The following is a 16,567-nucleotide window of genomic DNA, read 5'->3' as shown; positions in this document are numbered from 1 at the left end:
CAGTTCCTCTGATCTGGTTATAATATACCATGTTCCTTTTTAGGCCTGTCTTGGTTCTTCTCTTTTTTCAGAATGATCTGCATTTTGTAACTTTCTTCTTTCACTTAGCTGCTGCTGTATATCCTGTCTCTAGGTATGTCTTTCTCCGTTTCCTCTCTGTGCTATTCATGGTCCAAAGTAACCTTTCAGCAGATTGCTCTTTTTTTTCCTCTCCATTATGATATTACTATAGTCTGTATTACTGTAACATCCAGAAGCACTAACCAAACTATGCACTCCAGTCACTATACGAACATCCCAGCAGAAACAAATGAAGTCCCCAAGTGTACCATTAAAATGGGGCAGAAAAAAAGCAGAAAGGCAAGGAAAGCACAGCTGTCAGGTAACTTCCCAAAGGAGACAAAGATGCTCAGTGGCAGAAGTAGCACCTACAGGCCCAGTTCTTCTGTGTCCTGGATCTTGTGTTTTGATTTGCATCTGTGCATTTATACTCCCTCATTGTTGCTCTGGCAGCATTCTTCTTTCCATAAAATCATTGTAAAACATGTGACACACCTACAGTCCTTTCAACTTCATCACCCCAGAATTAAAGATTTCAACCTTTTGCACCACATACAGAATGATTTCCCACCTCCCTGAATATACAGCAAGATGCACGGCCCTTACTATACTTGTGCTCTGCCTGTCTTTAACCCTCCCCTCCCTAAAGCATCTCAGCATGCCCTGGATTATGAACCTGTAACACCAGGTCAATTGCTTTCCTAATGACTTTCTTCAGGTCTGCTACTTTGTTCTACTGACCAGCATCACTTCAGAGGATCTCCTGCCTTCCACAATTTCACCCACTGGTAACAACTGGCTGTTCCAAAGCCTCGTCTAATTCCACCTTTTACAGAGACCGGATTCATCAGCTTTGCCCTGTCAGAAAGTTCGACTGAAACGGTGCCATTTTGTGAGTTTCCACTGTGGAGGAAACACAGCTCACCATGCCTGCGACACCATAGCCCACCCGAGCATGGGTAATGACAGGGACCTGCTATTTGCAGCGTTCTAACTTTCCACAGCAGCTGCTGCAGCAGCATTCCCCAGAACCTCTGTCCCCCCATGCATTCCCACGGCGTCAGTCCGGTGCTGTTGGTCTCACTGCACTGCATCTGCAAACCCCAATATTGGTGCTAGAGTGGGTTCTCAAAGGAAACACACTACGCTGGCATGAGAAATGCCTCCTTTTGCTTTTTGTGTCTCTTAATTTATAGTAGCGTAAACCGAGCATAAAGCACAACAAATGCCAGCCACCCAAGTAACTGCTGAGCACTGCCCTGTAACGCGTGGGCAGGGACGTGACTGCCGGTCAGGGCACAACGCTGGTAGACCCTCCTCGGTGTCCGTCAGGGCATGGTGGAACGGGAAAAGCGAACTGGAGGAGTACCCCGGGCCCCGGCACGACCCAACCTCCCGCCGCCCAACCCGGTACGTTTCTGACGGTTAATTAGCAGACCCGTGGATTAAAACTAAAGCCTGCGCGCTGCCACTGCCGGGTCCGTCCTGCGGGGTTCCCACTGCGGGGAACCGTCCTGCCCGGTGGCACAAGCCCGGCTCTACGTGCCAGGGGAGGCAGTGGCGAGCCACGCGGCGCTGTGCCGCAACGCCCCGGAAACGGCAGCGAGGACATGGCGGCGGAGGGGATCGCTGTGGCGGAACTGCAGCCGGACGGGGAGAGCAGCAGCGAGCTGGACAGCAGCTACGGGCAGCTGCGGGAAGACGAAGAGGAGGGGGAGGACGTCAACTACGTACTCTACAGGTACGGCCGCGAGCGCCGCGGTCGGGCTCTCTCCGACAGGGGCGCCAGGGCGGGGATGTCGTGTCGCGTGAGGTCACGTCAGGTCCGGCGCGTGGCGCCAGGGGCCGGGCCGTGGGGCGATATCGGACGTGTATCGCGTGTGGCTCAGAGCCGGGTCACCGCGTTGCGCCTCGGGCAGTCTGAAGTCGGGTGATGGATTACTGTTGTCTTACAGCTGGATATTAATAATACGATTACATGTGCCAGTACCCCCTTTAATTGTTTATGTGCTGGTCTGTGTCATAGACAATAACATAGCGACAATAATAGCCACCGTTGGAACAATGATGTGTTGGTGGACATAAATTTGTGAGTGTAGTGCTTTGATGAACATTTGGTGCTTTTCAGAAGCATTGAAAGAACAAAAACGTCTGTTTACAGGGACAGGAAGGAATGGGCAGACGTTGAACCTGTCTCTCAAAATGATGGGCCAAATCCTGTTGTTCAGATCATCTACAGTGAAAAATGTAAGTTTTAAACGTTGTACACTGAAAAGGTGGTTAAATTTATGTCTGACCTTAGCTTATCTAAAGCAACTTTCCATGTTTTGGATAACATATTTCTAGCACAGTACTATGAAAAAATATTTAATGTGTTATGGTGGTAGTATTTGATGTACACACCAAGCATCTCCAAAGCTGAATCTTCACCTGAAGTGTTACTAGCCAAGTTTTTATTTTAAAATCTTGTGGCTTAAAAGGTAATACAACAGACAGTCTAATTTACATAATAAGGCATTTCTAGCCCACAAGTGGAAGAGAGATGTATGAAGCTACTGCATCTGGGGAAATAGTGTGAGTAAGCAGCAAGGAACTTTTTCTGAGTGTTTCGCTGTTTTTCAGATGGTGTGTTTTTAAGGCATTTTTGCACCTTTTCAGTATACTAATAATTTAGAGGTTTCAATCAGTAGTGCTGTCAGAGCAATAATTTTAAAGAGATACAGTTAGAATACACAAAATAGGAGGTAACTCGAAAGGATTACTAACCTTACCCCCTAATAAGACCACTGTCTCACAACCTTGGATAAGATGCTGTTATCTGTTTAGTTCAAGATGTCTATGATTACTTCCGGGCTGTTCTGCAGCAGGACGAGAGAAGTGAAAGAGCTTTCAAGCTAACAGCAGATGCCCTTGAGTTAAATGCTGCAAATTACACAGTATGGTAAGTGATAATCTCAGGATTATTTCTATCATCATTTGATTGCCGACCTCTTATATCTCTAACAATTTTGTTAGTCTGGTTGAGATAGTTGAGTTTACAGAGAGAGGTAGTGTAGTCTCCCAGTGAACTTCTAAATAAAGCCTTTGTTCAGTATTTTCTGTGTCTCATTTTGATTTAGTGGTTTTCATTCATTTGGCCTTCAGGAAATTATCAATCAAGGTCAGGATTAGCCACAAAAAGAACTTTGCTGTTTAAAATTAGATCACTTACCTGATAACGTGACCTTGGCAAAATGCTGAAGAAGCCCTTGGTTGAGTTCAAGAAGAGGCATAAAAGCATGATTGCTGCCATTTCTTGCTAAATAATTGTATACTTATTAAATAGTGCATTTTAGAAGACATCAGGTTAATCTTCAATTAGGTAATGAATAAACAGTGCATTTCTGATATTCCTATTAGGCCCTTTTAACTTGTGCATACTAAAAGTACCTCTTGTATGTCTTTATTCCACTGACTTGCATAAAACCGAAGTTTACATTATTTTAAGCATGTAAGTTATAGTTTTTGTGATTATAAGACTAGTATGGGTAAACAAATGATTGAATCTGAAACAGGACTGTTGTAGTCTTAGATAACATAATGTTATAAGCAGTTGTATTCCAGTTCTCCACTGTTCAATAATCAAATGAGCTGTAACAGAATTGGATACATGGCTTAGATTTTTGTACTCCTTTTAACTCCGTTAGAACTGTGAACAAAGGTTTGTCTATGTTCTTCTCTGTGAATTTTAGGAAAGGCCTGTATCAGTGTTCAAATGTGTGACATTTTTATACAGGCATTTCCGGAGGGTCCTCCTGCAGTCTTTGGGAAAGGATCTCCATGAGGAACTTAAGTATATTACGGCTATCATTGAAGATCAGCCAAAGAACTACCAAGTCTGGTAAAATTGTATTTTCTTTTCAGTTCTTAACATTTTTGCAGATAATTTTTGTTTTGTAAATTGTCTAGAATAAATTGTGATCACTGATTCTAAAAGTTGTTAAGAGTTGCTTCCTGCATCTGCTGCAGTGGTAGTAGTGGAGGAGTTAAATGGAATTGCATGACTATCACTGCCAAAGTCCTCTTTAGTAGTTTGTTCTAAACATGATTATGACATGCTAAAAAATCTTGCTTTCTTTTAATTTCAATCTTTAAACTGTCAAAATAAGACTAACGGATCAAAAAAATGACTCATGAAAAGGCAAGGAAAAAAGCAAATAGGAATTAGTATTTTTTCTTTTGTTGACTTTCAGAGTTCGCTTACCTGTTGTTGGGTTTTATTCCCAAGCAAATGGGCATAGACAAAATAGCAGTGTTGTTATTGCTAAAGAAATTATGTAGTACTAGTAAATTTTATTCTGTTGAGGACTTTGGCTATGAGTGTTAAAAGTGGAAACACTTAAGTAAACATAAGTTGTCTAAAAGGAGGTGAGATTGGCAAATGTGTATCTGTAGTTAAAATTTGTTACAGTGTAAGTATGCATCATGTATTTGTCAGAGTCAACTGAAATGTTTTAGTATATTTAATTTGAAGTATTTAACTAGTGGGTTTTTTCTAAGTAGCAGAGTTGCTGTATACTGATTTATTACAGAAATACAGACCACATGTTCACAAAAAATTTTTAGGCTATTCTAAACATAGTTTTCTCCTTTTGTCATCAGGCATCACAGACGGGTGTTGGTGGAATGGCTGCAGGATCCATCCCAAGAGCTTGAGTTCATAGCTGACATTCTTAACCAAGATGCCAAAAATTACCATGCATGGCAACACAGACAATGGGTTATTCAGGTACTGTATTCACAGAACTCTTGATTCACTAGAAAGCGTGCTCAGGTTGTCTTAAAACACAATTTGAATTGCATTTGGCTCTTTGTATCTTAATGCTGAAGGGGGAAAAATAATTGCATTTTAATGTGTGGTAGAGGTTAGCCATAAACTTGACTTTTAGAAAGCAAGTTCAAAATGGTCAGTCCTTGGCTGCTTACTGTTACGTGTGTGAATGAGCTAATGTGATGAGTGATGAGCTAATACCATTGTATGCAACTGAATAGTGTAGTGTGTTCCCAGTGCACCCTTTCTTATTTTTCTTGGAACTTTGCGTTGATTTCTTTAAAAAAGTCTCTGTATCTAATGTTCAGAGAACTTAAGAGCAAAGAGAACATACTTTAAAAAATAAAACCTTTTGATTATGATATTCTCTCTTTCTTCTCTTTACACAGGAGTTCAAATTATGGGACAATGAACTGGAATACGTAGACCAGCTTTTGAAGGAAGATGTGAGAAACAACTCTGTTTGGAACCAACGACATTTCGTAATTTTCAATACCACTGGCTATGATGATCCAGCAGTCCTAGACAGAGAAGTCCAGTTAGTAATGCTGCTCATGCTCACATTAAGCATTCTCCATGACATGAAAGCAAAGGAATACTTTGACAGTCCTGTGGACTTGTCTTTCCTGGTTTTAATGCAGTTTTTGGGCTCACTCTCATGACTAGCAGATCAAGCGTTAGTGCATGTGTAGATGTGTTCGAACTGCTGTTCAGTAGTACTGAAGCAAACTATGCTTAACCTGAGTGAGCTATTCTCATTAATCTCCTCCTACCCTGATGTTTATTGTGCAGTCAAAACTTTTGGCTTTATAAAAAGCCTGTAAAGTGTATAGATGTAAAGATGTAAAATCAGCTGGCTATAGTGGAACAGCCTGCAGAAGATCTGTGACACTGGAACCATATAAGTTGCACTGTTTATTAGTATCTTACATCCTACCCCTAGAACGCTTGGAAGGAGAGGCACTCTCAGTGTTATACTGAACTGCTGTTTTAGTAGGACAGTAACCCCAATGATTTAAAGATAACATGGATATGAACTGTAGGAAGAGGAGTTGCCTTTTGTGAGGAATTTGATGCAGCTGGAATAAGAAAGCTTTCAGGGGTATGTGGTCAGCACAAAGACAACTGTCTTTGAGTTGGCTTGTTCTGAGGAAACTGTTGAAACTGTTTTGAAGTGGTATGTTTGTAACTGAAAACAAACTGGGTTTCTAGCCATTTACTTTATTACTGATGGTAAGGGAAGCTTCCTTGTGTGGCTTTCACATCTCAGACCACCGATCAGGGTTGATGTTTATGAGAAGAGGTGAAGAAGCAATGGAAAGAATGTACTGCAATTTTTCAGAGTTATTATAGAGAAGAAAGACTGAGTCTCTGAATAGGTCCATTGGTATATTGTTCATAGGGGATCCCAGCCTCCACCACCTTTTATGATTGTGTTTGCAAACTGCTCTAAGTTATACTTCTCTTCCAATTTATAACTTTCCCGCAGCTTAATAAATCTTATTAATTTCCATGACTTAGGCTTGGATATTTACAGCTTTTTCTCTCCAGAGGTTAAATCCAACAGCCTCCTTTGATCCATTTATACATGGTGCTGTGTTCAAGATAATTGGATACCATCTTAAGAATCAGACTGTCTAAGGTTAAGACTTCTCAGATGTCATTATAGAACCACAGTTGGCCTGCTTGTTGCTTGATAAACTTGATCTTTGTCAGAGTGACTGCAGAAGGCGAAAAAAGTTTTAGGGTTGGCTATAGTTTTTTTCAGTACTGCTTAAGGAACTTTTTATAAATATCTGCTGTCTCTGAAAATCAGCCTCATGCCTGGTTGTGCTGGGGAGGGGCAGAAGGTAAAGTTTGTTTTGTGAAGATGAAATGTGGCTTTGCAACTGTATGGCAGGTCACTCTCGTTGCTTTGCTTTTAGAGAAGTTGCCTAACTGCTACTTTAATAGAACTGCTGCAGAAGGCTGTGTAAGCTGAAACCTCAAGCTCTGCCTTTCTGTGGGTTTGGTCAAGTGCAGCCTCATGAAAAAAGTTCTGCAAATACATACAGAACATACCACATGCAGTCATATTAAGATAATGCCCTCTGGGCTTTGATTAGTCCAGTCCTTCACAGCCCCTTGCCATTTCTGAGCATCAGGACACAAGTTACTCCTTTAGCATACCGGGATAGCATGTCATATTGTTTCTTAGTGATACTGCTCATAGTTTTGAGAACTCTTTCACTATTGTATAAAATGCAGCAAATGGAACACTTGAGAATTTCGAACAGTTCTCACAGTGTCTGCCTCTCTGAGACTTGCAGTGATTGCAGCGACACATTTTTGATCTATGACCCAGCTGAGATGATCTGCAAAAAGACTGAAATACAGACTAGAGGCATGGGTTTGGGAGTGTCTGAGCACATTCAGATAATTTCTGACTGCATTGTTAGTGGTTGCGTTCATGACCTGTTACCTTTTTTCTCACAGTTACACTCTTAAGATGATCGCAGCAGTGCCACATAATGAGAGCGCATGGAACTATTTAAAAGGGTGAGACAGCCTTCTCTGTGGGGCAAAGAGGATATCTGTGGGTGTCTTATGCCTAGCTCTTAACTGGAAAGAGCTTGTTGCTGCTTGTTCTAGTGTTGTGTGCATAATCAAGTAGGCAAAAACCTCCACAAGGGATCAATCCGTGAACCTAATTTCTCTGTAACTTTCCTCAAGAGTTTCTGGCCCTGTATTCTTGTGGGATGATTGCTAGTACTTCTCATGTTTTTAAAAACTTGACTGGTAATGTTAGTGGGTTCAAGAGCATAGAGTAGGAAGTAATAAGCATGCTTTCAGTCTATTTTCTGTTCACTTGAGCATAACTACACTAGCTTACTACAACATTAAGTTGTATTGTTGCTGCATGCTGCTTACTTTCTGCCTTACTTATATTTGCACCCTTATTTCAAAACTGATTTCCAAACAAAGGAGTCATAACAAAAATGTAATTTTTCACACTGTATTTCCCAGACATTGTTTCAAGCCTATTAACTTCTGATCTAGGATTCTACAGGATCGTGGTCTTTCAAAGTATCCAAATCTGTTAGAGCAGCTGTTGAATTTACAGCCCAGCCACAGTTCACCCTATCTGATTGCCTTTCTTGTGGACTTTTATGAAGATATGCTTGAAAACCAGTGTGATGACAAGGAAGAAACACTAAATAAGGCATTGGAGGTACGTTTTGAGAGCTTGGTTTTGCTTCTTAGGGATGCCATCTGTTGCTCTCGTTTTATATCCCAGCAAAGTGATACTGATTTTCGTAAATGGAACAGGTTACTTGTTAATCACAGGAGCTCTATGAAGAGTTGAACATGAAAGCCAGATAATCACAAGGGTCTCATAAATTTATCTATAAATGATAACTTGCCAATTACAAAATCACCAAGTTTTCTTCACCTGGTAGTAAAGGAAGGTTTCTAATATTGCCTGCATAAGAAAGGAGATACTTGAATAATGGAGTTTCCAGTGCTAAGTTTGTAGCATGAACTCACTGTATTCTCTGAAGGTTAATGAATCTTGTTCTCAAAGAATCTGTATCTAAACAGAATCTCAAACTCCCTTTGCACTTTCTTAGCCCTTTCTAAGAAAGCTGGCAGAATTAGCTTAAAGGCCAGCAGGCACTGGGGAGATCAGTAAGGAATGTCAGGCACCATTTCCTACAGAAAATTAATGACTTCTAGCAGTGCTGTGCATCTCCCTGTGTTTATATTCAGGGAACTCACTGTGGGACAGACTGGAACTCAGAGTAGTTAGAGGTGCAGTTCTTGCCTGGAGTCTCTGTATGCCAGCATTGTTCTTTCTCAAAATTTTTCCTTTGTTGTGTTCCAGGAGCAGAGTGTAAGTGTGTGCAGTTGTACCTCCCAAATTCATGTCCTTTTATACTACTTCACTGAGTTTGACTTCTTCATCTATTTAGGCATTAAAGCTCCTGTTTCTCAACTCTGTTTCTCTGAGTAAGGCAATGTTAACTGCCTAATAAAAGGGAATTGAGTAGAACATTTGTAGACAGTGTTTATACCATATACATTTTACACAGCATGTCCTGTGAGTAGGGTTGACTTCTGCTGTGCCTCACTACTCACACAGATCAAAATAAAGCAAAAATTAGAAGTAGAAGTATCCATATAGCACCAGCTCTGACATGTTTTGAGAGGTTACTGACTTGCATGGAGAATCCTTTCGGGACAGTCTGCTAAGAGAAAAACCATAAACAAAATTATCTCCTGTCAGTCCATCAGGAGTACTGAAGATTTAAGTGCAGGATGTTCCCCCATTGTTTTGAATGAAGTGGTTTACAGCCTACTGGATCACTAAAAGACAAGCTTGTCAGGAAGTCACAAGTGTACTGTAGTACACTGCAGGCTGAATAAACTGGGGTAGATTATGAGTAGAAGGCACAAAAGGAGTCCAGGAGAAGAAGTTACAACTGAAATTGTGCAGTGTCATATTGGTTGACTACCAATTGGAGTTGACATCAGTTTGAGGTCATTGAACAGTTGAAAATCCGGTGAATAAAACAAATGTTGCTAAGAAAGGCATTTGTAATACTGGCTGAAACAGACGTTGTATGCATTTTATAATTAAGTTTGCTGTAAGCTTTTGGTATAACACTCCAATCTCTCAATTTTCTTTCATAGTTGTGTGAAATTCTGGCTAAAGAAAAAGACACCATCCGAAAGGAATACTGGAGATATATTGGAAGGTCCCTTCAGAACAGGCACAGCTCAGGCCCTGAACAGAACACACTGGCAGACAAGCATCAGTAACTGGAAGTGGAAGAAAACAGTGTTAAGCACTGAAGCTGTTCTAAAGCAGTACTGAGTAGGTTTATCAGCTAACTTAAAATCCAGTGTAGTATTCCCCTGGTGAAGAGGTATTACAATGAAATGTCAGGCTGTTCAGAAATTAATTTCCGTTTTGTAATGTGATTTTCATTGTATATGTTTCAGGAATAGTACCTTCTTGACTAGTATACTGTTATATATTTTTCAAAAGCTCATGTTATGAACGCTGCATAATTAAATTATAATATAAACTGCGTTTTTGACAAATTTTGGAGGTTTGAAGTTCAGATGTCAAAACAGCAATTTCGACAGATCTACTTGTACGAGTTCAAACTTGGACGTAATGCAGTGCAAGCTGCTCGAAACATCAATGAGGTATATGGCCAGGGAAGCGTTAACGAACGGACAGTGCGACTTTGGTTCCAAAAATTTCGACGTGGCAATTTCGACCTTGAAGATCAAGAAGGTTGCAGACGTCCTTCTGCTATTGACTACGATTAATTGAAGGCTCTGGTGGAAGCACGCACAACTGTTCGAGAACTTGCGAAAGAACTCAGGATAAGCGTATCAGCTGTTTCTGAGCATCTGAAGAAGATTGAAAAGTCAAAGAACCTTGACAAATGGGTGCCGCATGAATTGAATGAGAATCACAAAAATCACCATTTTGAAGTGTCGTCGCTTCTTTTTTGCAACCAGAACGAAAGTTGAGTGCAGAGTGCTGTATAGTCTCGGGTCACTGCTGCTACTGGTGATAGCTCTGTGTGCAGTTAAGAAATTTATTAAGGCTTAATTATTGAAATGTACCAAATAAAGGGTTTGTTTCCTAGTAATAAATACATAAAGTTATACCTACGATATATAAGGCACTAAATTAATTTCTCATGCCTTGACTTACCCACTTGTGGTTCCTAACAGTCACATCAGATCCTGCAGTAACAACTGCCGGTAACTTCACAGTTGTGACTATTAAGTAACATACTTCTGGTTAGTGCGAGCAGGCGCTGCAGTTGTTGCTTTATGTGGCAGCAGCTATGCAACACTGACAGCACATGCTATTGTATGAAACTAACACCAAGTAATTTTGTAATAAAAATAGGTAACAAAGCATTTGTCTGAAATTTTTTAGTGTATTTCTTTTGGTCTTTAAACAGTCTGTCAAAGAACAGTCTGTTCTTCTCAGATGCTAATAGAGATAAAATATTCCCTTTTAGGGAGATTGGATTCTGTTGCATTGAGGTGGCTTTTGCACTGGAGTATTCTCATCCCAGAAACTTTCAGTATACTTGATGTATTCAGTAGAGCCTTGAATTCTTATCTGCACAGTCAGGAACAATGCTTTGAGGATCCACTTAGATTTTTGTAGGAATTCTGTTCAGACAGCTGCAAGTCTGAATTTTTTTTTTCTTCATCTTTTATGACCAGACCAAACTTAAATCATAGGTCAGAAGATATTATAACTAACTGGTTATGTTACGTTATCTTCACTGAACTTGAAGGGAAGGAATGGCTTTCATCTAGACCTATTTGCAGTAAATGTCTTAACCTTGTTGCTCTTATAGGCTTTTCGTGTTTTTTCTGTTTATATATTCAGCCAAGAACTATTTTTCCTTTTCTTTGTGAAAGATACAAGGCACCTGCAGTACAAAACTGTAGAGTGTGGTGTGCGTACCTCTACAAGGAAACTGCTGCATCTGCCCTGTTTTCAGTAAATGGCTATTGTAAATTGTGTTCTTAGCACAGCGTGCTTGTTTGATATGACGTATTTTCTTGGAGGTGATCGTAAAGAGAACAAATAAATACTAATATTTATTCCATAATATGAACTGTCTTTCTGATACTAAACATTAAAAGCTGCTGCTGTAATTAAATGTAGTGGAGACTTTAAATGCTTAAAATACATTAATGCATTCTTTAAATTTAAAACAGTATCTGATTTTTTTAATGCTTTTACCACTTGACCAGCAGTAGAGAAAACATCTTTGTAATGACACGTTAACATTTAAAATGGACATGAACTTCAAACTTCTGGAGATTTTTTAATCTGCTCTTAAGATCCAGCATAGAACAAAAAGTGTATATTTCTACCCCCATTAATTGTTCCTAATTGAAACTAAACTAAATACAAAATACTGATCACTCAGGATGTTCAAGGTCTTCAGTACCTTAAAATAAACATCATCAACGTAGAGGGAACAGAATTTGTCCTCTGAATATGGTGTTAATAAGTTCCTGTATCTATAAACAAAATTCAGAGGGCACTTGGAATAAGTCAGAGTATTCTATAAAGACCTTGGCATGAATTTCAGAGACAATAACTCATCCCAAGGTAAGAAGATGAACAGTGTCCACTGGGACACTGTATTTTGGAATATGACCTCTCAGTCACTTTTGGTCTGAAGAAAGATCTTAGATTTAGCCCTACTGTGCTTCTGTGTCAAGAATGGTGGGATCTTCTGACAAGCCTCTTAGACTATTTTATAGTGTGGTCAACTTACAGCATTCTTATGCTTGAAAATGATGTCTAGAAGTAATCTGTAAAGAATCATTAACTAACAAGGTTAATACAGTTTTATGCTGGTTATACAAGCACAATGATAGTTGCAAAGATAATGCCACTTCTAAATTTATCAATGAAGGAATAACCAGATATGTATGCTAACAGAAAAATGTCTCATGTAAAATAAATGTGTGATCAAACAAATCATGCAAATCCTAACAAAAAAACATGCTGGAGACTAGAGTCCAGCTGTTTGGTTTTTTGGTTTGCTTTTTTGTTGTTGTTTTTTTTTTTTAAAGTCACTATGTTTTAACAGAAATGTTCAGGTTTTTCTTTCAATTGTTTATGTTTACTGTCATTCGGATTGCAAGGAAGCTCTAAAATTGATTTCAAAAGGCCCCTCAGTTCTGTGATAGTCAGCCATACTCAGAAATACTGAGCTGAAAGAGCTGGGAAGACAATAGTCTGCCCAGCCAGGCTGCAACTGCAGCTATGAAGACTTTAATTTTTAAAATGTGTCTCAGACAGAATCTTCCTACGGTAGTGGGAGCTTGACAAAATGTATGGGCTATAGAGAGAAGGATCTTACAATAGGAAGTGTTAGATGACTTTAACCTGTAGGCATTGGTACTGACTACCTATGATTAGAGGAAACACCAAACTGATTTGTTCTAAGGGTTCACCTGTACAAGAATACTTTAACTGTTGTTACTGATTGTGTGTAGTGATGTGACTCTTGTGTACAATTTTATTACTGAAGAACTGTGCCTAAATGGAAAACTGTATTGGTACAACTGTCCCTTGTAAATCAGTGTAACCAGAACATTCAGTGGAGTACAGAGAATTATTAAAGCATGTGAAATAATTTCCTATGCCTGCTTTCATTAAAGACTGATCTTCTTGCCCTGGTCTAGCTGTGCCTGTTTGTCTGTCTGTCTAAGCTGGTACTCACTTCCACCTTATTGTCTCTGCAACTTGGCTGACAAAACAGTACCCAAGTCCTTCTTAATCTGTTCAGTACAAAACCACCTCAGCTAGCACAAAACGCTTCTATCAGTTGCGGTCTGGTTGTGCTGAGGCAGATTAGGAGTGTGCTGTTCAGCTGGACCTTCTGTGAGAGCAGTATCCTCCAGCAGGGACGCAGTGATGTTTCTAATCACTCCTGCTACACGAAATACTTCTGTCCAAGGTCTAGCAGGCAATTCATGCAGTGGAGTGGTGATGAGGGGCTTATACAAAAGCACAAAATGGGTGAAATCTCCTGTGGCTTTTGGAACAAAAGGGTAAGGGAACAACACTAAGTGATGGTGTGGAGTCATCCCTTACAGGCTCACATGAAGGCTTTGCAAATGCTGGTGGACTAGCCCATGTGCGAGTTCAAACTAGGCAGGGGAGATACTGCATCTGTGGTTTTCTTGCCCTGTGCACGTGAATGGAGAGAAAATACCTTGAGCCACATGTCTGAGATGTTGTCCCTGACACGGTGTAGTGGATGCAATAATGTAAAAAATGTTCCTTAGCCTAGCTCATGCCCTTTTCTGAACAACAGTGCCTTCAGCACATTGCTGACATTGTGGGTTAAGATGGGTGCTTTGCACTTTCTATTTCACGTCTGGTTTTATTTGGTGATTACCACTGCAGCTTTTGGGTTGGCAGCATGCTTCCCTGGTGTATCTTCTGCTTAAGGCAAATTGATATGGAAAACTGAGATAAGATGATGTTTGACTGAGTTTTGGCAAGCCAATTAATGTGGCAGTATGACATTTTATTTCTAGTCCACAGGTGTCAAATATCGTTCAGTATTTTAATTTTTTCTTGTAAATACCAATCTCTATTAAATATCTCAAGTCGAAAGCATTTTCTCTCCCTTTAAGGCAGTACTGTTAGGCTTTTGGTACAGTATATTCTAACAGCAAAGGGTAAAAAAAAAATTACATTTGAATGTAAAAAACACATTATTTTTGTCTTATAACAGGTTATTTCCAGAATCCCTAGCAGTCTGGACTGGTCTGTATAATTCTAGTAATGAATAACATTGCCATTTTAAAGTACTCTGTGTACATTTACATGAGTACACTATGGGTGCCTACACAATATAAGCGAACGGTAGATGAAATCTGAAGTAGAGAAATCTCTGAAGTAGCAATGACTTGCTTTTCTCCACAATATGTTATCTGATGCTTAAGTGATAGAAATAGGGATGATCTTTACTCGCAGAAGTCACAGTGTGAAAGTGACGTGGTCATTTTCTCTATTCAGTGCTTCTTTGCTCTTAGCATCCTTTTACTTTAATGCATCACTTAGCTTAATAACATATACTCTTTGGACACAAGACTTTTTGAAAATTAGGAACCTATTTCTGGACCAAATGTGATGCTGATGACACTGTTGATAGAGGAACATGTTTACAAGTTCTGGGCCTCCCTTTGCTTGCTCTGAAAAGAACACCTTACCTTCTGCTGCTAGGGTGGGCCCTGCATTTGCAGAAAAGAGGAAAAAAAAAAGCAGGAAAAAAAAAGGGCGTTCTAGTACGTAAAGAGGCAAACGAGTGTCTCCATGTGAACATTCAGGACAAGGCTGCCAAATTCAAGGGTGCATGCACACATATTTAGGTTTCTGTAAGTACTTGGCATGAAGAGTTAATAGAAGCTTCACCAGATTTCAATTGGGACATTACCTCAGGATGTTTAGATGTCTGTGTGAGGTGTCCTGTGTAAGCTCTTTGGGGCTAGGACTTTGTGCTCCATTATGTGTGTCACCCATCACTGTTCCTTAAGCAGTCCTGCGATATAAGCCTACATAAGATTTCAGCCTCGGGGAATTAAAATCTTTGCAGTATCATTTTTCTGCTGCAGCGCAGCAGCAAAGTGGACATTAATCGCTAGATGGCAGTGTCAAATTCACCCAGAGTTCATTGACGCCGGATATGTGCAGGCAAGAAGACGTGTAACTAAGACAATTCTTTCGCCATGCAACTCCATTAATTTCACACCTGCTAATTAAACATGGAAGAGCAGCTGCTTGGTAAGTCAATACATAGCACCACAGAGGGCTCAAGCACAAGTGTTCTGGGAGGGGCTAAATGGTCATCTTCACTAAAAATTGTTGGTGTTAATTGGAGAGCAATTTTTCATTAACTGAAATGATGTCTCCTCTGACACTGGACACCTGTACCAGATCTGTTAAGTCCTGGTGTTCTACAATAACCATGTGACTAAACCCCTCTGCTCCGAGCATGGGTTTTGTGGCCAGTTTACACCTTCTGGAAATGTGCCTCCAGTCAGAGTAGTGGCACATAGCAAATGGTGCTTACTGGCTCTGCTGACTGCTTCTTGCACTGACGGTTTCTTTGCTGCAAAATGAGGCAAAATGACCATTTGCAGGTACCTACAACCCAGGTGCATGGCTGGTGTGGAGGGCTCCCAAGCATATAATCCTTTGCCATCACTCTGCTACCAGTTAAGTGGTAGTGCCAATCATCTTGCTAAGTTGATTTAGCAAGTCTAAGTTGATTTAGCAAGTCTAGCCTGCAAAGACCCTGAGTCAGCTGAAGGCTACAATGAAGGAGAGTGTTCAGTATTTTAAAAGAGCAAATGAAAACCAGAAACGTCTGTTTTTAGAAACACATTTTTAAAGGTTAATGTTGACCATTCTTTAACTGAAAAAATAAAAATTGTAAATTGAGAATAGAAAACTGTGGTTTCTGACCTTCAGAGGGGAAATGTATGAGAGAGATTTGAGTTAGGTGAGATGTAATTTTTTGTTAGAAGGGGATGTCTGGACAAAACCCCAAAGGCTGGATGAGTTCTGATTGTCATTAGCAGTGTCTCAGGCATAGCTAGGTCCCTCTTGGAGCTGAAATTTTCTCTTGTGTCATGGTGGAAGGAAGGGGAAAATGAGGAGTGACTGGGTCCAGAGCAGTCCAAAATCACTACTCATGCATCACTAACAGCAGCTAAAAACATTACAGGAAATTATTTCAGGAGATGCATCTGCTGCTAAATGAGACAGAGCCACCTAGCATACCCAGCAGTTCTGTGAATTTGCAGTAAGAGCAGTGCCTTCCCTCCAGGTTAGTCTGTATTGACTTTCTCATTTCTTTTTAAAATGGCTAATACATTGGTGGATCTGTGCTTGTCTGAGCTATGCAGGCTCAATTTTACAGGGAGAGAAGGTGAAGATGAGATATAACCCATTTTACTGCAGAATTGCTACTCAGCAGCCATAGCCAAGACATGGCCCTTATCCCCTGAGCTTTATATCCCATGCTGCCAGCTTTCAGCTGTCACTTTATAGCATGGGCATTTTACAGCAGAAACTACATGTCCTCATATGTTTGAAAATGCCTGGTGTACCTAGAGATGCCCCCCCACCCCCCC

General features: G+C 40.3%; 1 protein-coding gene across 1 annotated transcript; it reads left to right on the top strand.

Annotated features, from left to right (window-relative positions):
* Positions 1-1,655: 1,655 nt before the first annotated feature.
* FNTA (farnesyltransferase, CAAX box, alpha) lies at positions 1,656-13,060 on the top strand. The gene is made up of 10 exons (XM_026866215.1): positions 1,656-1,801; positions 2,222-2,307; positions 2,887-3,001; positions 3,836-3,940; positions 4,702-4,828; positions 5,260-5,408; positions 7,346-7,408; positions 7,910-8,081; positions 9,545-9,795; positions 10,396-13,060. The coding sequence occupies exons 1-9, from the start codon at positions 1,671-1,673 to the stop codon at positions 9,671-9,673; spliced, it is 1,077 nt and encodes a 358-aa protein (XP_026722016.1). The 5' UTR covers positions 1,656-1,670; the 3' UTR covers positions 9,674-9,795; positions 10,396-13,060.
* The last annotated feature ends 3,507 nt before the right edge of the window (positions 13,061-16,567 follow it).

This window comes from Athene cunicularia (genome assembly GCF_003259725.1).
Source record: "Athene cunicularia isolate RWA chromosome Z unlocalized genomic scaffold, athCun1 chrZ_part2, whole genome shotgun sequence".
Taxonomy (NCBI): Eukaryota; Metazoa; Chordata; class Aves; order Strigiformes; family Strigidae; genus Athene; species Athene cunicularia.
Note: the sequence above shows the minus strand (reverse complement) of the source record. Positions and strands in the feature narration are given on the sequence as shown.